At 41.2% G+C, this 26,718-nt stretch overlaps 2 protein-coding genes across 2 annotated transcripts in view; both read left to right on the top strand.

Moving 5' to 3' along the window:
* The first annotated feature begins 563 nt into the window (after nucleotides 1-563).
* Nucleotides 564-18,981, top strand: LOC308308233 (sterile alpha motif domain-containing protein 9-like). Its single transcript, XM_080753599.1, has 6 exons — nucleotides 564-670; nucleotides 4,240-4,344; nucleotides 5,019-5,082; nucleotides 6,348-6,411; nucleotides 7,958-8,021; nucleotides 13,447-18,981. The coding sequence occupies exons 5-6, from the start codon at nucleotides 7,998-8,000 to the stop codon at nucleotides 17,971-17,973; spliced, it is 4,551 nt and encodes a 1,516-aa protein (XP_080609725.1). The 5' UTR covers nucleotides 564-670; nucleotides 4,240-4,344; nucleotides 5,019-5,082; nucleotides 6,348-6,411; nucleotides 7,958-7,997; the 3' UTR covers nucleotides 17,974-18,981.
* A 7,591-nt stretch (nucleotides 18,982-26,572) lies between these two features.
* inhbb (inhibin subunit beta B) overlaps nucleotides 26,573-26,718 on the top strand; it is a gene marked incomplete at both ends in the record, with an annotated part of 16,301 nt that continues 16,155 nt past the window's right edge. The window contains one exon of the mRNA XM_080752905.1: nucleotides 26,573-26,718. This exon is cut by the window's right edge and continues 251 nt beyond it. Within this exon, the coding sequence (XP_080609031.1) occupies nucleotides 26,573-26,718 (146 nt within the window).

The following is a 26,718-nucleotide window of genomic DNA, read 5'->3' as shown; positions in this document are numbered from 1 at the left end:
GGGTCCTTGGAGGTTGTAGTTTGGCAGTCAAGGAGTGTGTGTGCAAAATTTGGCATGGATGGGGGCAACGGTTGTGGAGATAAGAGCAGGGCAAAAGTGTGACTGACTCACTGACTGACTGACTGACTGACGCACAGACAGCCCGTGGAGGTTTTGGTAGTAGATGCGACCTACGGTCGCAATAAATGGTATTGATGGAATTCATCAGGAACAGTACACATTTATTTCCCAGCGGATTCCGTGTGATTCGTGTCAGTGCAACAACACTTGCAAGCACCTTTCTAGTTCATAATCATGTTGTTCTACTTGTCTGAGGCTCCCCAGTCCCCACTGACTGTTTTGCCTTCCAGGCGTGCCTCCCATGGTGCCTCCCAGTGCCTAGAACGTGACGTATGCGTATCTGGCCGTTCCTACTTTACATAACTTTGAGCTCAGCTCGGTGCAAACGGGAAATAACACTAACTTTTATTGTGTTTGGATAGAGGGGTGTGTGGGCTGTGGGGAACATTCTAGACTCCTCTGAGTTTCGTTTTCGTGTGAAACGACCTCAAAGCTGCAAGTGATCAGCATTCAGCATCCAGCATCCTTATTCTTTGGGTTTCATCTCCTCAAGCTCGTCTGCAAGTCCTGCGTCACAACTTGAATTCCGAACGACTCTCTCCCTGAAACGGTAGCTAAATATAATTATAGTCTTTCTTTCATTTATTTTTCTGCTCAAATAGGTAATGTCCTGACATGTTATTCCTTAAAACATTTGGAGTCTACTGTCTGTTCGTTTCTTCCCCGACGAATCGACGATGACGCACATCCAGGAGAAGGTGATAAAGTGATGATAAGAAACCTAATTTACACTACACTACAGCTGAGCTACTGTACACTATCTGACATTTGAGCTCGACAAGTGAGAAGGATGGGGATTTTATTTAACTTTTGTGTAAATAAATGTTAATTGAATGATAGGTTATCAAATACATTGGCGAAATATGATGTAGGGGGGCTATGTATCAGGTCGAGATGTTTAGGCTACCTCGTTTAAATAATAAAATGATGTGACTTATACGCTATAAAAGGCGAAATAGCCTACTTTAAATGTTCACAACAAAAGTCACACAATAACAAGGACTTTCGATTGTGCTTGGTGACTTAATAAAGTTAAAGTAGTCTATTAATAAGCCTAATATGGTGACTATGAATATGGGCATATCGTTCACCATTCTTTCTTTTACCTTGGAGTGGTAAGATAGGTGAGGGAGGGGGGAATCATTCACGTTTTTTCACTCCAGAAAACTGGGCATGAGATTTGGGAGGAACTGGAGTGTTTTGTCCAGTAATAATATGCAATATCACTTGACCTCACACAAATGTGTTTAGAGAATGGCACATTTAGGTCTACTGTTTTATATTTCAGAACCCATTTTAATCACTCATGAACAGTGGATTGTTAGCATTCCCACTGTAGGCTATATACAGCATTTACATTTAAAGCAGAATGAGCAGATGCATTTTGCCCTGATTACTGTACTGCAGTAATGAGCTGGTCCTTTTTTTTTTATGTATTAAAAATGTTTTAAAAGTCCTCAATAAATTGTCACTTGTCATCACGTGGGGACCCCCTGGGGGTCACGACACATCCCACAGGTTGAGAACCACTGAACTACAGGTTCAATGGTTCGCTTGGTTCAAGCTCCTTTCCGGCTGGGCATAAGGAATGCGGCTTGTCAGGCCAGTTATTCAACTCTGACACACTCATCTCAGGGCATGGCTTTGAAAAGACATTGAAAAATCACGATCAACCCTGTGTGTGTATTTCACATAGTTGTATTGTGATAAAAAAAATAAAGTTTGTTATGTCATTATGAAAGGCTTTATAATGTGTTGTGCTTGATAGATATGAATTATAATACATAATTGTATGATTTGTGTATGAGGCTCATATGACTATATACGTTTTATTATGAACTGAACAGGAGACCATATTTTGGTCGTATACTGTAAGTTCAGGCTAATGGATTACAGGTCATGGCAACTTTGGTTGCCCTGACTACGAAATCCTGTTTTGGTTATACTGTATGTCACTAGTGGAAAACTACCAACACTCTACGTGTCTGTCTTCTTGTTATGATCTGGGAACGAATGAATGAGTCCCACGACCTAACTGTCATGTACTGTACTCTTTATATACTTTATGTAACTTCCATTTTGGAAGAGAGAGAATTATCGAGCTGCTTTGTCTTCCTTGTCTGACTCTCTTCAAATACAGCAATTTATTGATAGTCCTTTGGCTCGTCTCTGTCTTATTTTGATTATGGATTTATAGATCCATATTTATTTAACTTTATTAATAATTTATTCATCAGTGCTCATGAGATTATTACAATGGTTTCGTACTTGACCGTATAAAAATCATAATAAAATGCTTTATAATGTTTTATGATTACTAGTCCTGTGCCCAAGGGGTGCGCACAGTATCTGAGGGATTGAATGTAGAGTCTCATAAGTAATGTTGGAGTGCCCGTTGGGCAGATCTTTATGCCCATATATGGTGTTCCATGTATGACAAAAGTACAGTCAAAGTACTGTAGTCTAGACAGTCAGTATTTGTTTATTTTGTGACACACAGACGGTTACCATGGCGGCCAAACTGTGTAGTATCAGTGATGTCAGCATGCAGATGGTCAGATGGACGGACAGACAGACAGACATTCGCCAAATGAATTGTTGCGACTGAAGGTTGCAGTTTACCATGAGGAATGTCACAGCTTGTCCGTGTCCGCGTAGACGTGTGTGTAGACGTGTATGTACACTGTGGTTTGTCTGTGGTTATATGAGTTTGTCGCTCTGACATCACACTCTGGCTTGATGGCCCTTTTATGCCCATATGGAGATCGCTGATGTCATCACGAGTCACACTTGCATCACGCTCTGGCTTGACGTCCCTTTTATGCTCATATATGGAGATCGCTGATGTCATCACAAGTCACACTTGCAAATGAATTACGTCCTTGTCCGTTTTATGCCCATATATGGAGATCCCTGTCCCGATGTCATCAATATTAACTCATATGCTGCGATGGCCGTGAATCCCGCAGATTTCTCTATGTCGCTCACTGCTTGCTTCTCCTACCTGTTAACGCGGGCGCTCATCCAATTCCCATCGTGCGCGATCGGACACTGCTATGCATCGTGCGTTCGCGTAATCCATCAGCTTCTCAAATCCGTTGAAACATTGAAAATTGATCAATCCGTTCTCCATCTGTAAGCCGTTGACTTCACACAGTAAGCTGACGGGCCAAAATAGACGACCGACCGGACTTCCGGTTTAGGGGTTCAATGTTAAACTGGTCCGCTCAATAATGTGTCCGTGTAGAAACGATGATCACGAAACATTAGTTCCGGGGAAAAAAATAATAAAAATAAAATATATTTTTTTTAATTAATTTTTATTACATTTACGGGATTCACGGGCATGGCAGAGGGGAGTACAAAGGGGTATTTTTTAGGCAGCATATGAGTTAAGGGCATATCTGGGAATGCCCATATTTGGTTGGTAATACCCATATATGGGCATGTTTTGACATCACATTGTTGACTATCATGCCGGGGTCTCCAAATATGGGTAACTGGTCCGATATACATCTCTGGCCAGATGGCCAAGAATTGGTGCTGAGGCGTGTAGTTAGATTGTCAAGTCAAGCATGATCAGTTCTTATAACTGTAATTAGTGTGTTTGCTATAGGCAACATACTTTTTTTTCTAGGTCAGAGAACTTTTATGCCAGCTAAAGTGAACCAGTTATTTCTTGTTAACCTTTTGACTGAAGTTATCCGGGTTGTAAGGCCAGATATATTGGACAATATAATGTCCAATCAGACAGGATTGGTCATGCTTCACAGGGTGCCCCATGAGGTATTATGATTATATGTACTTGGCCTTTTGAGTCAGAGGCTTTCATCTTCCAGGAAGTTACCAAATATACACAGGGAAGATATATTTGCATATTCCATAGACATACAAAACAGAAAAAGTACAAAACTATGGCACCACCTCTTTAATCCCAGTGGATTCCTTGCGACTCGCGTTAGTTATTTGTTGATTATATAAGTATATATAAGTATGTTAAAAGCATTATAGATTTGATGTATACCATTACCAAGTGTAGATTACCTCACATGCATCACAAAGACAATACTGTTGATTAAATTCTACATTTACCGTATTAATAGTTTTGGTGTCTTTCAGGTTTGCTTAACTACATTTGGGACAAGATGACGCAACCATGCCAACTCAGTGTACAAGGAAGTTAAGGCTGTACGGTCAGAGTTGGTAACCACAAGTAAAGAAGAGGTAACTTATTTCAGTTGTATTTTGGATAATAAACTTTCAGTTGAAAAAATGTCATCAAAGGAAAAGTCAACCAAAGAACAACATTTTCGGGCAGGATCTCCTCTTTTATCAACAAGTCAAGAGTGATAAAATGAGGGCTCTATATAGACCCCTCATTCAATATCATCACATTACATCTCAATGTCACTTAAATCTAAACAACAGACCTAATATGTAAATCTTTCCACCTAAGATACAGTACATGTATGTGTCACAAGGAAAACTTGAGAGAATAGTAGTTTCCTTTACAACAGATTGAAAATAACTTCCTACATTACATTTAACCACTTGAACCTCAACATCCTTATTCTGGGGGGAACGTTCACCAAAAATAGCAGATCTACAAGCTCACAACGTAGAGTTTGTAGATCAGCTATTTTTGTCAAGGAGTTTTGGTGGTCTGTCTTACTAAGAGAGTTTAAGTGGTTAAACTGAAGTGGTATTGATAAATTAGTATAAATATGATTTTTTTTTTTGCTCACCAGCGGCCACCGCAGTGCCTGTTTACCTGGTAACCATGGTAACCAGGTAACACGTCCCTGGGCGTGATAACGGGGCCTTGGCGCCGCCCCGCCGTAATTCCTATCACGTTACTGGACCCAATTGGTGTTAATAGATTTTGATCTCTGTTTCAGGTTTGCTCAACTACGTTTGGGACAAGAGGACTACTATGCCAGCTCAATGGACAAAGAAGTTAAGGTACAATTTGTTGTTAGTTGTTGTTGGGCACTCTCTAGTGGTATAGTATGTGTACTACAGTCTGCAATCATAATTATGCCTGCTTGGTTTACTCCATAACTTGGAAATTAATAATATTCCTGGCAGTATAGGCGCACAAGCTTATTGTAAATGGCTGAGAAGAATATAATAAAATATAATTAATGCATGACAAGCTGCCCTCATAAGGGAAAATAATGGCTGAGGCAAAGGGGAGAACAGCTTGGAGTGTGTCATTGCACTTGGAAATGTTGCTTTGTGATACCAGTAAATATCCCAAAACCATAGACACGATGAACTAACAATGAAAGAATAATTCTATTGACTTATACGTGAGGTAAGCATGGATGCTAGCATTGCAGTCTGTCAAGTTAATACAAAGTATTACAATTTAGTTGTTATATTTTCTAATGAAAGGATGGTTAGCTAACCAGGTATTCCATTATTCCAGATATTCTAGAATCTCAGCAACAATCAGAGCTCACTCCGAGACTTGGGTTTGAGTTGCCAGATTTGAGACCTGATGAGATGGAGTGAACCAGTATTGAAATTGTGTTGCATCACACTTGATAAGGGAAATATTTAATTAACAGATTATTTTCTCTCATACTCACACTACAAGATTAGAATGGTGCATAAATTACAGTTGTTTAGTTATGTACTTATGTATGTATGTTATTAAAATGATATTGTACAGGAATCAAATATAAGAATGTGAAAACAATTATTTGATTTGAGGATTATTGTCCTGCATGCATATTTCCACTTAATAACGTAATATTATTAATAACTGTGATTTTAAATTGAATGTAATGTTTGCAGCAGTCATATAATGTAAAACAAATCAGGTAATAGTGTGTCCCAGATGTGACCACATTTGATCTGCAAGGTAAAATAAATGTCCCTTCACGGCTCAGCAAAATCTACTTGAGATCAGTTTGATTGATTATTTTATTAGACAAAAATGTACAAGTATAGTCAATACAATAGAAATGTAGTACAGTACAAGAACAGTCAAACACCCTGCCTAAAAGGAACTTCACAAATAAGACCTTTTACGGTCTTTTTTACGCTGGAAGTTCCTAATGTATTCTAACCTTGTTGCGCTTGATGGTGGCTGAAATTGTAGAACAGTTTCATAGTTTCATTTGGAGTCATAGACTTAAGTAGGACACCAAATTCAAGAAATGTTACTAGAAACATTTCGTTTTTGTTGATTATTTAAAATTTTCATGTGTTCTTTTCAGCTTTGCTATGCTGATCTGAAGTGACGGAGTGGATGGAGTAATGGCGAATCAATATGAAATGAAGGTAAAATAGAATTGGTTTGAATACAGTACCACATTAATATCAATATATGAGTGATACAGCACCCACACCCTAGGTGGGGTTGGCGATAGGGCCTTTCTGTGGTGAGTTTGCATGTTCTCCCCGTGTCTCCTTGGGCATAGGCCCTCACACAAAAACATGCAGTAGTCCTGGTTTCTATACTTCCTCCCCCTAGCCAGCCGGGTGCTCCCCAATGTCCCCTGGCGCGGCAGGGGGAGAGGGGAAACCAGGACTACAGGTTAGGTAGTCACCGGGTGAGAACTTAAAAAAAAATACCGATATATATATATATGAGTTGTAGCACTCATGCACTATGTAACTTTCTTCCTCTATCCCGGATGTGAACCCGGTTTCCTGCCTAAAGCGCCATTCACCATCGAGTACAAAGAACCCCAATAGAAACAATCCATATTGTGATTTCTTGGATTTAAATCCTATTAGTATTCCTTGTATCTGAACTGTACTGTCTTGGACGTTTCCTTTGCAAACTGCTAATGTATTCAATCAATCAATCAAACAAACACTGAGCATTATAACTATAACGATAATTATAACTATAGAGGGTATGCGCATGCATAAAGTTAATGGCAAACCGAGTGGCAAAGTGAGTTTAGCGTTGTTTAATGCAATCAGATAGGACTTTTCTGTTTGGATGTATGGGCTGTCAAGGCCAGAAATACGTTTTTGCCACTCAGTAGGCGTTCTCGCATAACTTCCGGGTATGATGATGATGTCACGCGCATACCCTCCATATCGCTCACTACTGTATATTTTTTAAATGGTGTTTTAAGTTAACCAGTATTGAAATTGTGTTGCATCACACTTGATAAGGGAAATATTTAATTAACAGATTATTTTCTCTCATACTCACACTACAAGATTAGAATGGTGCATAAATTACAGTTGTTTAGTTACTTATGTATGTATATATGTATGTATGTATGTTATTAAAATGATATTGTACAGGAATCAAATATAAGAATGTGAAGACAATTATTTGATTTGAGGATTATTGTCCTGCATGCATATTTCCACTTAATAACGTAATATTATTAATAACTGTGATTTTAAATTGAATGTAATGTTTGCAGCAGTCATATAATGTAAAACAAATCAGGTTATAGAGTGTCCCAGATGTGACCACATTTGATCTGCAAGGTAAAATAAATGTCCCTTCACGGCTCAGCAAAATCTACTTGAGATCAGTTTGATTGATTGATTATTTTATTAGACAAAAATGGAGAACAGTACAAGTATAGTCAATACAATAGAAATGTAGTACAGTACAAGAACAGTCAAACACCCTGCCTAAAAGGAACTTCCCAAATAAGACCTTTTACGGTCTTTTTTACGTTGGAAGTTCCTAATGTATTCTAACCTTGTTGCGCTTGATGGTGGCTGAAATTGTAGAACAGTTTCATAGTTTCATTTGGAGTCATAGACTTAAGTAGGACACCAAATTCAAGAAATGTTACTAGAAACATTTTGTTTCTGTTGATTATTTTACATTTTCATGTGTTCTTTTCAGCTTTGCTATGCTGATCTGAAGTGACGGAGTGGATGGAGTAATGGCGAATCAATATGAAATGAAGGTAAAATAGAATTGGTTTGAATACAGTACCACATTAATATCAATATATGAGTGATACAGCACCCACACCCTAGGTGGGGTTGGCGATAGGGCCTTTCTGTGGTGAGTTTGCATGTTCTCCCCGTGTCTCCTTGGGCATAGGCCCTCACACAAAAACATGCAGTAGTCCTGGTTTCTATACTTCCTCCCCCTAGCCAGCCGGGTGCTCCCCAATGTCCCCTGGCGCGGCAGGGGGAGAGCGGAAACCAGGACTACAGGTTAGGTAGTCACCGGGTGAGAACTTAAAAAAAAAATACCGGTATACAGTGATGTCATTACGTGCGCGTCCCGCGTCAAATACGCGTTCATGTCGCCCAGAGACGCATTCACGTCTTGTTTCTGGGGTCCCGGGGACGCGCCTCCATTATTAATCCATAATTTACCGCATCGCGGTAAAAGAAAAACATTAGCGATTAGCGAATCGCAAAGGCCGCGATGTTCTGCTAAGTAGACTTCCCAAGCAATATGGAGACGTTTACATTTTTGAAATCCCTTCATAATTGACTACGCAATGATCAAATCAAACCGTGGTGTCTGTCTTTGCTTCCTATTAAACCTGCGGAGAGGAGAGGAGCCAACTGTCTGTCTAACAGCACGTACAAGTTTATTTCCGTTCCAACAGAGTAGGTTCCAACGGAGTAGGCCTACTCCATAGCTACAGGTAGTGAATGTTCTTGTAATCATTATAAATATAATGTCCTTAAATCCTTGTGCATTGATTAAAAGCTGCCGTTTGTCATAAGCTGAAAGTGAAAGTGATTTCTGTGCAACGGTGGCTGCCCCTCCTCTTTCCCCCGCACACACAACTTTTGGTGTGTGTCTTAGGGTGCTTTTTTTTGCCTTGATGAAACTTAAGCAAGGCAGCGACATGCGGTACTTTCTTCCTTGACAATAATGAGAGGCAGACAATACCATTACTGACATTTTGCTGAATATAAAAACGTTTTATATTGCTAATAGCAAAGTAAAAGGGAATCTTTTGGAAACTTAATGGGTCTGTTACTCGGTGAACAAATGGAACCAAATGGACCTGTTCCATTTGTAGGCCTACTCTAGTTTTTTAAAATGTAATATAAATTGGGGTCCCAGTGATATAAATATAATTAAATGCGTGTCTGTAGCCTAGTGTATTTAGAAATCCTAGTTCTAAGTTCAAACATTAGCCAAATTGTAAAATAAATATAAGAAATAGGCAAACATTTTGAAAATAGCCGATCTACAAGCTCAGTCTTTAGACGGCCTTAATAACCTATTGTGGTGTGTAAAATAGCCTATAGAAAAAAGTTAATAATAATAATGGTAATAATAAGGGTAGTAATAATAATAATAATACATAAAAAAGTATCGAAAACGGTATCGAAAAAGGTATCGTATCGATTCCCAGGTATCGAAAAAGGTATTGTATCGATTCAGAGGTGAACGATACCCATCTCCGCGGCGTTGAATTTTTTTGGGACCCATAAAATATCCCTGGGACTCATCCGAAAAACTCTTCTGGGGTCCCGGGACTCATTACATTAAAAACCTATTAACATCACTGGGTATATATATATGAGTTGTAGCACTCATGCACTATGTAACTTTCTTCCTCTATCCCGGATGTGAACCCGGTTTCCTGCCTAAAGCGCTATTCACCATTGAGTACAAAGAACCCCAATATAAACAATCCATATTGTGATTTCTTGGATTTAAATCCTATTAGTATTCCTTGTATCTGAACTGTACTGTCTTGGACTTTTCCTTTGCAAACTGCTAATGTATTCAATCAATCAATCAAACAAACACTGAGCATTATAATTACTAGAAGCTGGGCCGCCCTTCGGGCGGCCCAGCGTCTAGTCGGCGACCTGGCCAACTCGGAACAATGTAAATAGGGAATGAATGCCCCGCCCTTTAGGACCCGTTTTGACCATCTGTCTGCCTGTGTCCATTTATGCCCATATATGGAGATATCTGTATCTGTCTGTCTGTCTGTCGGCGTCCATTTTATGTCCATATATGGAGATCACTGCAGTTATAGTTCTGGGTCCATTTTATGCCCAGATATGGAGATATCTGTCTATCTGCGTCCATTTTATGCCCATATATGGAGTATCTGTCTGTGCCTCCAACTGTGTTGCAGACACAGTGCCGGTTCCCCCTTTAATGCAAACCTAACACCTGTTGTCATAGGACCCGTTTTGAACATCTGTTTGCCTGTGTCCATTTATGCCCATATATGGAGATATCTGTATCTGTCTGTCTGCGTCCATTTTATGCCCATATATGGAGATCTTTGACCATCTGTTTGCCTCTGTCCATTTATGTCCATATATGGAGATATCTGTATCTGTCTGTCTGCAATCCATTTTATGCCCATATATGGGGGCATTCATTTTATGCCCATATATGGAGAACGCGCGTGCCCGTGGGACGAACGGTTCTCGAGATACGCGGATTACATACACACTCACAGAGATTTTTTGTTGACTCATGTGGCGTACGTGATGTCAGAGCCTTTTATGAAGTGATGTCACAATGAGTCAGAGCTTTCGCCGATTTCCTCCGGAACAGCCTGATGTCAACAATCAGCTCCGCATAAGGAGATTCCGAACGTTTCGCGCCGTTTCGGAAAAAACGCGCGCCCATATATGGGTCCATTTTATGCCCATATATGGGGGCATTCATTTTATGCCCATATATGGAGAACGCGCGTGCCCGTGGGACGAACGGTTCTCGAGATACGCGGATTACATACACACTCACAGAGATTTTTTGTTGACTCATGTGGCGTACGTGATGTCAGAGCCTTTTATGAAGTGATGTCACAATGAGTCAGAGCTTTCGCCGATTTTCTCCGGAACAGCCTGATGTCAACAATCAGCTCCGCATAAGGAGATTCCGAACGTTTCGCGCCGTTTCGGAAAAAACGCGCGTCGGGTCGGGTCGAGGCCGGGCACTGCACTCCGCGCCGCGGCGGAGAACGCGCGTGCCGAATCTGAAGCCGGTGGGACGAACGGTTCTCGAGATACGCGGATTACATACACGCAGACAGACACGCAGAGACTTCTCGCATTTATAGATAGATAACGATAATTATAACTATAGAGGTTATGCGCATGCATAAAGTGAATGGCAAATCGAGTGGCAAAGTGAGTGGCAAAGTGAGTTTGGCGTTGTTTAATGTTATTTAATGCAATCAGATAGGACTTTTCTGTTTGGATGTATGGTAGTCCGAGCGTTTCAGGCAAAAATCGTGCACTTTATGAAAGAAGCATGAAATTTGGCACACAGTTAGAACATGCCATATGGAACATTTTTGGCTATAGGGGCATCGCAAATTTGTCTTGGGAAACTTGTGGGAGCCAATCAAAGTTGCTCTCATAGACTTTACTATAGAGTAAAATAATACAAAAAATAAATATGCTTTAAGTAGCATGTGAGGGGTCAAACTAGGTGTTTTTCGGGATTCTGAATCCAATGCAAGCATTTGTTTTGCACGAAAAACATTCCTTTCCGAGAAACGGCCGCCACAAAACTTTGAAAAGTGATGACTCATCACTAAACCATAGTTTTATGGGGTCCGTTTCTAGCCCAAGGAATGTTTTTCCTGCAAAACAAATGTTTGCATTGGATTCAGAATCCCGAAAAACACCTAGTTTGACCCCTCACATGCTACTTAAAGCATTTATTTTTTTGGATTATTTTACTCTATAGTAAAGTCTATGAGAGCCCAACTTTAATTGGCTCCCACAAGTTTCCCAAGACAAATCTGCGATGCCCCTATAGCCAAAAATGTTCCATATGGCATGTTCTAACTGTGTGCCAAATTTCATGCTTCTTTCATAAAGTGCACGATTCCATCAAAATACTGCCCGAAACGCCTGGACTATGGGCTGTCAAGGCCAGAAAGAAGTTTTTGCCACTCAGTAGGCGTTCTCGCATAACTTCCGGGTATGATGATGATGTCACACACATACCCTCCATATCGCTCACTACTGTATATTGTCTTAAATGGTGTTTTAAGTTATCCACTTCACTTAAAACTATATTTTCATAGTTATTATAGTTATAGAGCTGTGTGAATTGCCCTGTAGTCCTGACATTTTTACCATTGAGCTAATAGAGGCTGCCTGCTTGCTCAGGGGATAAAATGAACCTTGACCATCAGGTCAAAATTTGTGTCAGATCCTGTCTCTAGGTGAGACATGACCTTTGAGACGATCTAAAGGGGAGCACACACTGGATGCGGGCGGCTGCGCAGCGTCGCGTTGCGGTATCGACGCACGTGAAGTGCCCCGCGGTAACCCCAACTGGATGTGGCCACACAGCACATCCATTTCCCTCGGTGGGGAGAACCATGGGAGAACATGTTCACCACGCAGCAACGCTGGGAAAATAGCGGCGTATCGGCGAGGCGGCAGACCCGCGCGTCTGACGCCGCCGGTGTAGGTTAGTTCATTGAATATAATGGGGCCGTATTTCTTGACGCGTCGGCTCCGCGTCCGGTGTGTGTTCCCCTTAAATGTCTCAATAGAACAGCAGGGAGACTAAATACAACCATCCCAATTGTATACGTCATATCTATACATATTGGACAAAATTACATTTTAATCATTAAAAAAAGGTTACATAGTGCCGCTTTAATCTTCTCAGGGATGGTTATATTTTTCTACAGTTTCTACTGTTTTGAACATTAATTTTACTGTATTAAGGCTTCTACACACAGGAACTATACTATAATAATAGTTAAAGGGGTATTTCACTTTAAAACACATCTGGGGTCATTTTAATGTCTGCTCTGCTCTTGACAGTTTTTAAGTTGCTTGATTCAATAACATCACACCACAGATCGGTTCATATAGCAAGTCATTTGGATCTGTACGAGTTTTGAATAAAATGCCTCAAATCATGATTGCAGTGTGCGATTTCCGTGAAATTTTGCACACACATTCCCACTAGGCAGAGGAAGAAATCGTATTCACATTGTATTACTCCTACAGATTCTGTCCAAACCTCACGCAAATCCTTCTAATAATGCATTCATTTTTCTTTTCTTTTTAAATGAAAAAAAGAAGAAAGTGATAAATGAAAAGCGTGTCAATCTGTCACCAGAAGCGTGTTTTCAAGTTGAATGGTTGGAAGTTGAATGTGCTTAAATAGGATGCCATATTATAACATCTCTAAATATTTAATCAAGCGATTTAAATTAAATTGCTAAGTTAAGAGAGACACACAAGACATCAACATGACCCCAGAAGTGTTTTAAATTGAAGACGGCTAAAGTAATATGTCACACTAAAACTAATTTAAAAAAGAAGTTCACTACATCTGCTTATATCTAACATCAACGTAAAACAATACTTTTTCATAATTTGGATTAAGTGAGATGAAGCCTTTTGTTTTAGAGTGAAGAGGAGGATCTGTCGGCTGACATCAAGGATTGGAGTAAACATCAAGTCAGAAATTGGGCTTTCAAGGAGGCTGGCATTGATGCTGAATTTGCAGACATTTTGCTTCAGCAGGACATTAAGGGATCTATTCTTTTACTTCTAGAACAGTCTGATTTTAAAGAGTTGGGTATAACCTTTGGCCCTACAAAGCTTATCATTCGTGCCAGAGATGAGCTGTTGAAGTTGAGGAAAGAGCAGCCATCAGGTTCTGGAAGCCAAACTGGTAGACCATGCAAGCCATACCCTTTTCAGAGATACCATGACACATGTAGGTACATAGAGAACAGCGTTCTTGATATCATAGAATCAGGTGCCTCAGACCTCATCCAGCCCTGTCACGAGTACAAAGCTTTCATCCATACAACAGAGGAAAGCAAACTAAGCAAGTTTACTTCCGAGGTGATTAGGTTTGCAGCAGCGTGCATGAACAGCCGAACCAATGGAACCATCCATTTTGGTGTAGGCGACAAGCCTGAGTTTGAACATGGTCAGGTGTTGGGGGTGAATGTCAGTGACAAAGAGTCATTTGCAAATGCCTTGAAACATAGCATTGAGGGCCACTTTGAGCATAAACACAAGACCACTGCATCAATGTGCATCAAGCCTCCTCGTTTTGTGGAGGTTCTCAATCAGAATATGACATCGTCTTATAAGTGTGTGATAGAAGTGGACATCGTTCCCAACTACAGTATCTGTAAAGAGGACATCTACCATGTTTTCAGTCTGGATACCAGGACAGCAAAGAAGAAGACCAAAGCTAAGGACACGGGTAACGTTGAAATGAAACAGGCTAAACAGTTTTTTGTCCGTGACGGAAGCAGCAGTAGAGATCTCCTTGCACCAACATCTTTTGCCAAACCCATGGTAGAGAACGACAAATTTGTTCAAAGTGTGGCAGACCTATCACTACTCAGAAAACAAGCAGAGGAGGAACACCTCAAAATGGTTCAAACCAGTTCCCATGGCTCCAGACTCAGCCACATGATTACAGGTGGGACTGGCTCCTTGGATAAGTCACATTTTGAACAGTATGTGATAGTAACAAACAAATCACATCCAATCCAGTTGGAATCACTTGCATTCCTTCAGGAACTGAACCCAACAGCTGTTTTGGACTTTGATCCTGAATCAGCAAAACATGGGCTGCAGAAGTACTTTGATGAGCAGAGTGCAGTAAATGTCCATTTCCCAGGACAATATAAAATCACAGAAGCTGTTGAAGACATTGCAAGCAAGTTGAAATTGACAAGAAACACCAGCTGGGTGTTCTGCAATGGAGGTTTAAATGATGAGCCACCATCAGACACAGAATACTGGTTGATGGACAAGGGAGCTTCAGTTCGAGATGTAATTTCATTCTTGTGTCGGAAGGATGTACTTACACAAAAGAGATTCCTTGTCATTTTTCTACTCTTGTCCACTGTAAGTGAGAAGATGGACCCTCTTGTAGAGACATTCAGCATCTTCTGGCAGGAACTCAGAGGTGCAGAGCAAATCCTTTGCATCTGTGAAAATGAAAATGCTTCCACCTGCTGGAAGGACCTGGTTGAAGCTCGCTGTGGAATCAATATTTCTGGAAGGTGCATCTGTGAGCTCAGTTTTTCAGAAGTCAGTGGCACCATTCTTAGTCTTTTTTCAAAAAACCGCAGAGCAAATCGTTTCCTGCCCTGTGGCGGAGGCAGCAAAGTGCTTTTAGAAAAGAAAGCAGAGCGCAGTCTGACTACTTTAGATATCCTGTGTGTAAACCAGTGTGAGGGAGGAACCGCAGACCAGGTCCTCAAAGAAGAAAACTTCTACAGAGGTGAAAAAGCAGAATGGTGGAACTTCTTTTTCTCTGAGCAGCCTGGAGCCATGCCATTCATCAAAAGAGACCAGTTTGACTTAATCATAAAAACGGTCATACCAGGTTTGCGTTCCTTGTCAAAAGCCTGCGCGTCCTTCAGTCTCATGCACGTGCCTGGATGTGGCGGAACAACACTGGCCATGCACATACTCTGGGCTCTAAAAGATGACTACCGCTGTGCTGTTTTGAAAGACAGCAAGGCCGACTTGGCTGAAGCTGCCAACCACATTGTCAGGCTTCTGACGTACGACCATGGAGAGCAGTTACCTCGGATCCCTGTCCTGTTGATGATTGACGACTTTGAGGAAATGGATAAAGTATTTCAATTGCAGCAGCTTGTTGAAGAGGCATGCATTAAGAAAGACATCCAGGCCAGATCCCCACTGGTAATTATACTTAACTGCATGAGAGCAGAGGAACCGAGTGAATCAACTGATGAGGTGGTGTTCATTGGCAACAATCTCTCTGAAACTGAGCAGCAACAGTTTGAGCAAAAACTCAAGGAAATTGAAAAAACCCACAAAAATCCTGAAACCTTCTATGGGTTCATGATCATGAAGAAGAACTTTTCTCAAGAATACGTTCAAGGTGTGGCTCGAAACACCCTCAAAGGTTTCAGCATTAATCAGAAGCCTGCACAGCTTATTGCCGTTTTAGTTCTGATGAGCAAATACCGCAAGGGTGCATCACTCTCTGTCTCTCTCTGTGAAGAGTTCCTTGATCTTCAGCCCAAGCCTTTTTGTGGGTCTGTCAGAACTGAAGATGGATTTGGAAAGTTTTCCACTCTGATTAATATCATTTCAGTTGAAGATAAAGTTGTGTACAAGGCTGTGAAGATGATCCATGCAAGTATTGCTTGGCATTGTTTGCAGGAGCTTACAACAAAATACAACATACATAAGGCTGAGATTATCAATCTACTGCTCAGCACAGACAAGCTTTATGATTGCACACAAGGCAAAGACAGACTCATGCAGGATGTTCACTTCATGCTGGTGAAGAGGCCTCATTCACTTGAGGAAGAGGAATCTCGGTTCTCTCCACTAATTCATGATATTGCAAAGGAAACTGCTGGGTTGGAAGAGATGGTTCTGCTGAATGCATCTAAAAGATTTCAAAAAGATGCCATCATTGCTCAGTTACTATCAAGGTACTATTATCTGAAGAAAAAAGATTTCAAAGAGGCAGAGGACTGGGCACGGACTGCAAAAGATCATTCAAGAGAGAGCTCGTATATTGCAGACACATCTGCACAAGTTATCAAGCACAAGTTAAAGAGTGCAATTTCAACTGACAAGGACATACCTATTACACCCGAAAAGATGGAAATGTATCTCAAAATGGCCCAGTCAGCAACAGATGCCTTCAAGGAAACACATGACCTTGCGAAAAAGGAGTCTGTGCAGCGGTTACAGAGGAAGACAGATTTGTGCTCTTTCAACATTTCAGGGTGTCTTGGTGAAATTCAAGTTGCTGTAATTGTCATTGAGACACTAGAAAAGACACCCATATTTTCTTTGGGAAATGTCCGTCATGATGTAATGGCAAGTGTGCTCTCTAACGCTATTACCATTCAGGGCATGGAGAGATGTGATCGCTGGCACAACAAACACACAACCTACTACAGGATTCTCAAAGAGTTTGATGGCTTTCTTTACAACCTCAGGTTCAGGATGAAGACATGCTTTGACCTTCTCGACAATTTCTTTGTCAACTTGGGCTCCAGGTTTGCTTTAAAGGATGTCCGTGATCAGATTGCCCAAAAGGAGCTTTTCAGATGCTTCAACAAATATGCTAATCTCTTCTGCAGGACAGATTCCTCAGAACTGTTGAAGAACAAAACCATGAACCTCATGCTGCAGGTTCACCAACAAAGGCAGTTCCTGGAGAAGAGGAGAGCTGATACGTTCACTGGGATTTTGAGTTGTCTCTCCAATAGTACCGCAGCTGCCATGATTGATAAGGTTGTCAGAACATATGAATATATTCTGAGAAATGCAACCCCTGTGTGTGTGAAGGAGCAGGTCAACATTATCTACGCCAATGTCGTGTTAAGTTGCATTAAACCTGAATCGCCAGCACTTCACCCATACCAGAAGCTTCTTCGTTTTCTTTGCCAAGTTCTTCGTGGACAGATTCCATTAAGCGATAACTTGCCATTGCACTTCATCGCAGTTGCACTTTTGTGGCCACAGCAGCCTCACTGGCCAAAGCCTCCAGAGTGTAAAAATCTGAGATCATATGTATCACAAATGAGAACCTCATATCATGTAGCGATGAAGGAGTGGTACAATGGTAAGCATCCTGTTGTCCATTTCTTCCTAGGGAAGAAACCAGGTTATGAAGGGCTGATCCACCTCAGGGAAATCCAGAGATGTGTCAAGGCTGGTCAAGACCAAACTGCCTCACTGTGGGACAATGGCAAAATCTGGAGGGAGAGGGAAGTGCATGAGCTCCTTTACAGAGCAACTGGCAGGGTGCATGGCAACATGTTGGTGGCAGACACCTGTTTCCCAGATCTGAAGATAGATGTCAGCCCTCTGTTCAGAAGCCAGCTGAGTGGACGAGCTGAAGGCTCTGGAGTGTCATTTTTCCTTGGTTTCTCAATGAAAGGCCCACTTGCCATTGAAATTCACTGAACAAGAATGTCAGAACACCAGGTTGCCATTGTTTGCTTAAAACGGTACAGGGGATGTGAGAGGACGCGAGAGTGCCTCCTTCAATCAAACTGTTTCCCCCACTGATCTGGTTAACATTTACCAAATCAGTAAATAACAACTCTCTCTCCTCCTGCCTTGACCAGCTTGCACCCACCCATGTCCTGTCTCCTTCACCCACACTGCCCCCTGGTACAACGATGAAATGCACTGCCAAAAAAAACCTGAACCCAACTGCAATAAAGCTGATCTGAAATCCTCATTGGTCCAGACCATCATTGCCCTCATCCGCTCCACTCACAACTTCTCCCTGAACATTGACGGCTCCATTGTCACCCCTCCACCAAAGTACGCAACCTTGGTCATCCTGGATCCCACCCTCTCCATCCAGTCCCATATCAATCAGATCACCAAAACAGCTTTTTACCACCTCCGAAATAGAAATCTGAACACTCCCTCCAAAACAGGTCTTTTTCAGTGGCAGCCCCCACCCTCTGGAACCCACTCCCACCTCACATCAAAGACGCCCCACCCTTGCCATGTTCAAAACCTCCCTCAAAACCCACCTATTCCCCGCTCAACTAAAATCTCCTTAGCTTATTAGCCGTGGCTCTATTTTAGCCTTTTAACTTCTTTCTCTCTTAATTGCGACCGAAGGTCGCATATACTCTGAAGAACCGTGTCGCTTGAGTGTCCTTCCTTCCTTCCGTATCCTCGTGACCGTCCGTATCCTCTGTGATGTCAGTGTGATGTCAGCGAGTTGTGACATCACTTCCTGTACAGGGCGGCTACACGAAATGTGGATAACACTATATATGGAGATAGTCCAGTCCATCATGTCATATGGGACTACCGTCATAGAAAGTAGCCATTGTTAGGCCGGAGTCATTGGCTGTCTAAACATGGAGATGTGGATAACACTATATATGGAGATAGTCTAGTCCAATATGTCATATGGGAGGCAACAGACCGCCATTCCGAAACACCGCTATTCCGAAGCAGGGTTAGGGTTAGGTTTAGGGTTAGGGTTAGGGTTAGGGGTAGGGTTAGGGTTAGTTAGGGTTAGGGTTAGGGTAAGGGTTAGGGTTAGGGTTAGGGGTAGGGGTAGGGTTAGGGTTAGAAGTCAACGTTCGGAATAGCGGTGTTTCGGAATGGCGGGGTGTAACCCATATGGGACTACCGTCATAGACAGTAGCCATTGTTAATCCGGAGTCAATGGCTGACTGTCTGTACAGGAAGTGATGTCACATGACATACTTTTTATGCCCATATATGAGTCCTAACATGGAGATGTGGATAACACTATATATGGAGATAGTCTAGTCCAATATGTCATATGGAACTACCGTCATAGACAGTAGCTTTTGTTAGGTCGGAGACGATGGCTGTCTGTCTGACTGTCTGTACAGGAAGTGATGTCACATCACATGACATACTTTTTATGCCCATATATGAGTCCTTCTGTACCACATCTCCATGTTTAGGCAAACTCCACACAGAAAGGCCCTATCGCCAACCCAACCTAGGGTGTGAGCAATAGGGCCTTTCTGTGTGGAGTTTGCCTAAACATGGAGATCTGATCCTCTGATCTGATACGGGCGGCTGGACTTAGATCACCTATGAAAGGATGTCCATGAAAGAATGTCCATCCACCTGGAGAAAAGAAAATGTAACAAGGAGGTGGCAACAGGGCGGCCAAATAAAGTTATTAGGCCTGGATCCAACTTTAAGTCGACGCACATGATTCCAGAAGTGTAGTGCTTATTCGCTCTTGTATCAAACCGGTACTCGAAACGTACTTAGAATTTAACATATTTTCTAAAGTAAATATGGGGGCTGCTGTGTTAAGAACGTTTCGTTGTCGAGCTCAACGTTGGGCATTTGGACCTATACATGGAGAAATGGAGCGAATCTGTTTGGCCTAAACATGGAGATGTGGATAACACTATATATGGAGATAGTCTAGTACATCATGTCATATGGGACTACCGTCATAGACAGTAGCCATTGTTAGGTCGGAGTCAATGGCTGTCTGTCTGACTGTCTGTACAGGAAGTGATGTCACATGACATACTTTTTATGCCCATATATGAGTCCTTCTGTACCACATCTCCATGTTTAGGCAAACTCCACACAGAAAGGCCCTATCGCCAACCGAACCTAGGGTGTGAGCGATAGGGCCTTTCTGTGTGGAGTTTGCGTGTTCTCCCCGTGTCTCCTAGGGTTGATACCCTCACAAAAACATGAACAAACTCCCCCCAGAATGACAACAACTAGAATCGTCAGAGAAACGCTGTGGTTGGCCAGATTGTCAAGAATTGGCGCGACCTCGCCCTTTAGGGCGAGGTTGCATGTCACCCTGAGGTCGCATTCCACCCTCGGGTGTCTTACTAGTAAAGTTGTTTATTTTGTTTGTTTTGTAAAGCGACTTTGGGTACCATGAAAAGCGCTGTATACGTCTGATGTATTATTATTATTAACACTTTGCCAGGACTGAGGTCTTAGACTATCCACTTTAGCAAATCTTGAAAAGTGTTTAAAATGACATGCCTTCTTTCATGTTTTATTGCTTAAGCTGATGATGAATACTTTCACCCACATTTTACCTTCATCATAATTTATATAATTTACACAGTGAGTTACTTTAATAACTTTTGTACATTTTCTTGTCTTTTTTAAAACATGTTCCTTTAACCTGTTTTATACTCAACACATTATTATACTGTAGACTAGAATGCAAATCAATTCTTCATGTATTTGAATATCATGGAAATGTACAAAAAAAAAGAGAAAACAAATGTACTATGTTCATGTACTTAATGCAGATCAACACTGCACCAAACCGCCAGTAAACGGCATCATTCCATCAACAAAAATGATATACAGTGCATTAACAATTCAGTAAAAGCTGTTCTTTTAAATACATTACTTTGTTGTTCTGTGTTATCTTTGATGTTGTTTGTATTCCGATTATTGTAGCCTATAAGGCAGTGGTTTTCAAAGATCCCAGGTCCCCAGGACAAATGAGAAGTATAGTCATCTGTATGGACGGGTTTCTGGTCCACGTTACACTGATAAGAACTAGATGCGTGCGCAGGTCGGTACCAAAATTAGCCAATGAAACCAGCGCTCCCCAAAAATACAGGTTTGGGGATTGGTGGAATTGATTACATGATACAGTCACCTGTGCATTTAGTCTCAATGTTTGTAAACAAGAAACGGGTCCATAGAGGTTTGGTATGTCTGTCTGTCTGTCTGTGGAGCAATCTTGCAAAACGTTAGATTGATCAGAGACACATTTCTTTTTGTGTATGTTGACATACACATTTTACTTAATTTTCATAAATAAACATTTGTAATAGAAGTCAATGGTCATCGGCTGAAACCTTGCCCGGCAACAGTACTGACATCATAGACGGCTGATGTCGCAGGCTGGCCACATTTCCTACCCTGCAGTGCAGTGGTCTGTAGCCACAAGGTGTCAGTAAATTCAGTAGTGGTGAGAATCCGTATGGGTAAGAACAAAGACAGGAAGTCAGTTCAGATAGAGACCATTCACCATGCAACAAAGGAAAAATAAAAATATCGACCAGGGGCCATTGCTGAGGTTAATCCGTCCATGAGTGGTCTAATGATCTGACTTTCAGCAGAGAGGTTCCATATTCAAACCCCAGTCTACCTGTAGTTTGATGATGGAGTACTTTGGAATGTTCTTACACTTAACAGTTTACAGTTTAGGCATTTAGCAGACGCTTCATTACAAACGGGCCACAGGATTTTATAGTGGGGCGGTTAACCAAACCAATTGTGCATTTTATGACAGAAGCATGAAACTTTCAGCATATCATCTTCATACCACAAGGTTTGATTTTAGACGTGGAACCACTTTTTATCTGACCTCTGGTGACCTTGAGGGGTCTTTGACTTCAGTATTGCATTTTCACACTTTTTGCATTTTCACAGTTTTGTTCTAATAAGAAGCATCACAGAGCCGCTATGAACTGATCCATTGTGGGTGCAAGAAAGGGTGCCCTCAAGTTAGTCTGGGGGCCAAAGCTGACATTGAGACATTAAACAGCGGTCTCTGGGTAGAAGCTGCCAACCTATTCACTATTAATCTTTAACCCCTTGTCATGTGTTCTAGTCTGGTTGGCATCTCTGAAAATGATTTTTAGGTCATTTTATCACTGTACACTTAAAAGTGGTAAAATCGGTTATAATTTTGAGCAAATGTATTACTGCTAATGTGGTAATGTAATTAAGTTGATGCTGGCTAAAGTGATGATGAATATAATTTTCTTTGGGTGGGATGGAGGATATGGCTGATTCTGTGTGTGCAGTTACACAAGCTGATATTGACTTGACCTAACTTCACCTAAGAGAACACCGCTGGGTAAAATCAGACAACCTATCAAGTATTCATGTTTAAACCCTTGTCATGTATTCAAGCCTGGTTGTAATCTCACAAATCAGTACTGACAATTTATTTTAAATTTGCTGCAATAATGTTGAGCAAAGTTGCATAATGTAAATGTACTGGTAATGTAATGAAAATGCAGGTAGCAAAGCTAATATTAGTTGATGCTGGCAAGAGTAATGGTGAATATTATTATTTCAAGAGCATGATGCCCTGGTTTGGTGCTTATGATCACAGACATGAGACAGCTCGTCCAACACCTACAATGAATGTGCAACCTTGGCAGAGGATGCACAATCATTTTTTGGACTGACATGATGATGAAGACACCAAGAATTAAAAGATATCACATCTTCCAATAGGAGAATGTTTATGGTCTAGTGTCTCTGACAACTGGTGATGTTGCTTCAGAAGATATACTGAAGGACCTCAGAAATGCTGCAGTCTGGCAAGAAAAGTATCACTGTATTTGTTGGGAACCAAATGGTCACAAAGAATAAAGACTTCAAGAGAGCCTCTCCAATAGAAAACCAAAAACGTCCTCAAGGCTCTACAGTGCAGATGCAGCCAAGCTTGAAAAATTCGGAGCCAGACAGGGATATTTAGCTTAATTGAAATGAATGAAAACAAAGCCAATTTGACCCATTTCCTATCAAATGAGCTAGAGAAGAAAGTTCTCAATTATGGTCAGGAAACTGGTATTAGTGGAGGACCCTGAAACGGTGTAATTGGTAGCTGTGATTGATGTTCCTCAACAGGCTTCATATTTAAGTATAAAGAAGCTGTTACTCGCATACTTTACTTCTACAGTCAGCTGATGCAACAACCCAGGCTATCAGAGGCGCATCATTCTCTGCAGAGAGACAGAAGTGCTGGTGTTGATTCTTGTTTTTGCATACCAACTTAGACAAGAAATTCGGATGAAAAAGTTCAAGATATCAAAAATGACAAGTGAGATACTAAATGGTCTGTTAGCATTTAATGCTCTCACTGCCAGTTCACTAGAGGAGAAAAAGAGAGCCAGGAAATTGTCCCAGCCCTCAACTTCTCCACAACTTTGGTGAGGATGAAGTACCAAGTACAGCTACTATCTCATTGGCAGTTTGTTTGCACACTCTATGACCCCAAGTCAAACAGCAAATCAATTCATACAGTTTTCTGTGGCCTGTTTTGAAAACTGAAAGCCAATATTGATACATTTCTGTCAATAAGTGATACCTTGACTCTGCACATCATGAAGACCCACTATCAACAAGGGTATCCAAAGCCCTCACCAATCAATTGTGGCTGACACATGGTAGAAGGCAGGTTGGTCCCCCAGCTTTAAACGTAAGAACCTCTTCAGGTAAGATGCTTGGAACTTAGTTTGTGCACTGGTTTCCACTTACAGGCAAGTATAAAACTGGGCATTGTCTCTGTCATAAACTCGTAAAAGAGGGATTTACTGCAGTGGAGCATATGGATGCCCGTGCAGCTTGGTACAAAAACTAATTTGACAATGAAGAAATAGACCTTGATCAGGATAGTGCCTCACTAGTGAAACTCAAGAGTTAAGTTACGGCAACACTGGTCATATTGTCTATTTAGAATGATACATTTTCAATGTTGTAAATGTTCTTAGTCTTGCTGTTATTCTTTGACCTGCTATGTTATCCATTTTGGTGTGATGTGTGCTTTGAATTGTGTAATTTATTGTGTACTCAAAATGGACAAAAACACCATTAAAGAAGTTGCCTTTTTACCATAACATTTACAAATCTATTGGAATTACATTCAAAATAAATGTTCATATTGTTCTTTTATCTGTTTCCTTTCATATAACATGGAATAAATAAACGTAAAAGTAAATAATTAAGCAAATGCATACGTTTAATCAGATTATTTGTCAGATTAAATGGGCATTCAAATATGGAAGGGCTTCTAAAAGTCACCAGAAAATATATTCAAAATGCCAACCACCTTAAAACTTCTTCTATGGGTAGGCCTACCTTCTAACAAAAAAGGTTGTCAGCTTCTACCCAAACATAGCCGCAAAAGTCATTTCTGAGGCACACTTCTGAATTCAGCATGATGAAGTCATGGCCTTAAGAAAATGACGGTCTAACGGTTTTGGGTGGATTTACGTTCGTTTTCATAATATCTGACATGACTTGTGTAAGTAATATTTCATGTCAGAAGGTGGCGCCATTTGTCTTCTTTTCTCGTCTGATCAGTTTTTTTTGTGAATGACATTGAAGCTGCGGCTACAACTGACCAATTTTATTCCACACACTTCACTTGTAAATTGCAGTAACCTATTATAGGCTGCCTGGAAGAAAGCAATGCATATCAACACGAGAGCAGGGGTGTGCGCCAGAGAGAGACGTGTAGAAATTAAAATATATATTTTAAAGGACAGAAATTGGCAGTGACTCTGACTGATGAGTCTGTTGCCCTAAATGGAAAATAAAGGACTAGATATCAAACATGCTAAGGTGGTCTGCATCTAAAATGGACTAATTGAAAGCTTCTTAAAATATAGGACAAACTAGATCAGTCTAATAACATAAATAGCCTATTATAAATCTGCAGTTAAATTAAATGTAACCAGGTGGGCTATACCGGTATATAACATATTCAGTTGACTCCACATCAGGGTAAGGGTTCTTCTGCATACAGTGGCCAAAGACTAAAATCCCCAGTGTTCATTTATTCATAACTCAGGGAGTGCAACAAAGTGGACGCGTAAAGGTCCATTGGTTACATTTGTAATTGTAAACCAAACGGAAAGATTCCACGACAGATTATAATATGGCCAGCAGAAGAAGTAGGCTACTCAGTTTATAGTCTTTCTTTAGTCTACTACTTAACAAAAAGTAACAATAGTATGTATCTTAAAATAGGCCTATATCGTATAAGTTAAGAGTTAATGTATGTTATATTATATTAATTATTATATTATAATAAGCCTAATATAAATCTGCAAAGTAAATAAAGTAGTCAAATAATTGTAGCCAGTGGAGTTAAAAGTAAAATATTCGCCTCTGAGGTCCCCCTGGAGTTAATAATGGAAATAGTTGCGTAAACTAAAGTTATTATTAGGCTATTATTATTTATTTACACACGTGCAGTAGCCTATGAGTAAACGTAGGCTACTACTTTCCACTGGTTGCCCAGCCTCTAGGTGGGTTCTGTCCTACGGTTTTAAAGGAAAGCCCCCTTCCTTCCCACCGCCGTCTCCCCGTCTGGCTCTGAACTCTCAAGACGTAGTAGTGGATTTAATCCCTGTCGCTCCGTTGGACGACTTCCCCACGTGGTTTGTTTTGGGGGCTGTATAAAAACTTTGGTGTGTGCGCGGTGGCCCTGTGTCGTCGTCGTCGTGATTGCAGAGGGGGAATAAACACACTCACACGCACACACACAACTCAGAGAACAGACAGGCTCTCCAAGTAGTGAACGCAACAGCATCTCTCCTCCCATCCCATCTCAGGACGCACGCTGCGCCGGGCGCATACAGGGAGACACACACAGGAGGCATCTGAACAACACCATTAAAACTAAACAAAAAAAGAACTTGGACTGAAACACGGACTGCCGGATTGGATTCCTATAACACGTTTTCTTCTTCTAAACGAGTATTTGAATGGGGACGATGATGGGTCTGCGAGGCTTTTGTTTGTTATAGACATTCTTCAGAAGAAGAAAGAAAACATTTTTTGGTGTCTCGGTGAGGCAGCGTGTGCCCGACTCGGGTTTGTTTTGATACATCATAATATTTTTTTTTCCTGAAATGGTTTTCTGAAGCAGGTCTTGGTGCCTCAGCAACAGAAACTGACTATTCTCTCCACGTCGATTCGAGGTCTTCTGAATCCAAACTCTTGGTGGAACTAAATCAAACATGAGGTTATTATAGGTTTATGTTCACGGTAGGATAACGAGCTACACGCACGGTGACTGGAGGAGTCCTCTAACTATAGCCTATACCGTAACTCTCACGTCACTTGGGAATATAAAGGATTGTGTGTTGGGGTCACTTTATTGTGGATATCTCGATGCATGCTGACTCTGGAACTTGGAATTGGACGTTTCCCAAGAACTTAACGTAAATACATTGTTTTTGTTTGTTTTTAAGTAGCTTTTACCCCGTCTGGACTAAGTAATATAGAACAACTTGTTGAAAAGACAATGACCAGAAGACACAGCATGGTGTTGTCCTGCTTGCTGGCCAGCGTCCTGCTCTCGGCGCATTGCTGCTGCGTGCTGGCCAACGTGCTGGCCGCCGAGACGCCCCGGGAGTCGTGCGCGTCCTGCGGCCTGCGCTCGCAGGACCA

This window comes from Nannobrachium achirus (assembly GCF_963921795.1).
Source record: "Nannobrachium achirus genome assembly, chromosome: 22".
Taxonomy (NCBI): Eukaryota; Metazoa; Chordata; class Actinopteri; order Myctophiformes; family Myctophidae; genus Nannobrachium; species Nannobrachium achirus.
Note: the sequence above shows the minus strand (reverse complement) of the source record. Positions and strands in the feature narration are given on the sequence as shown.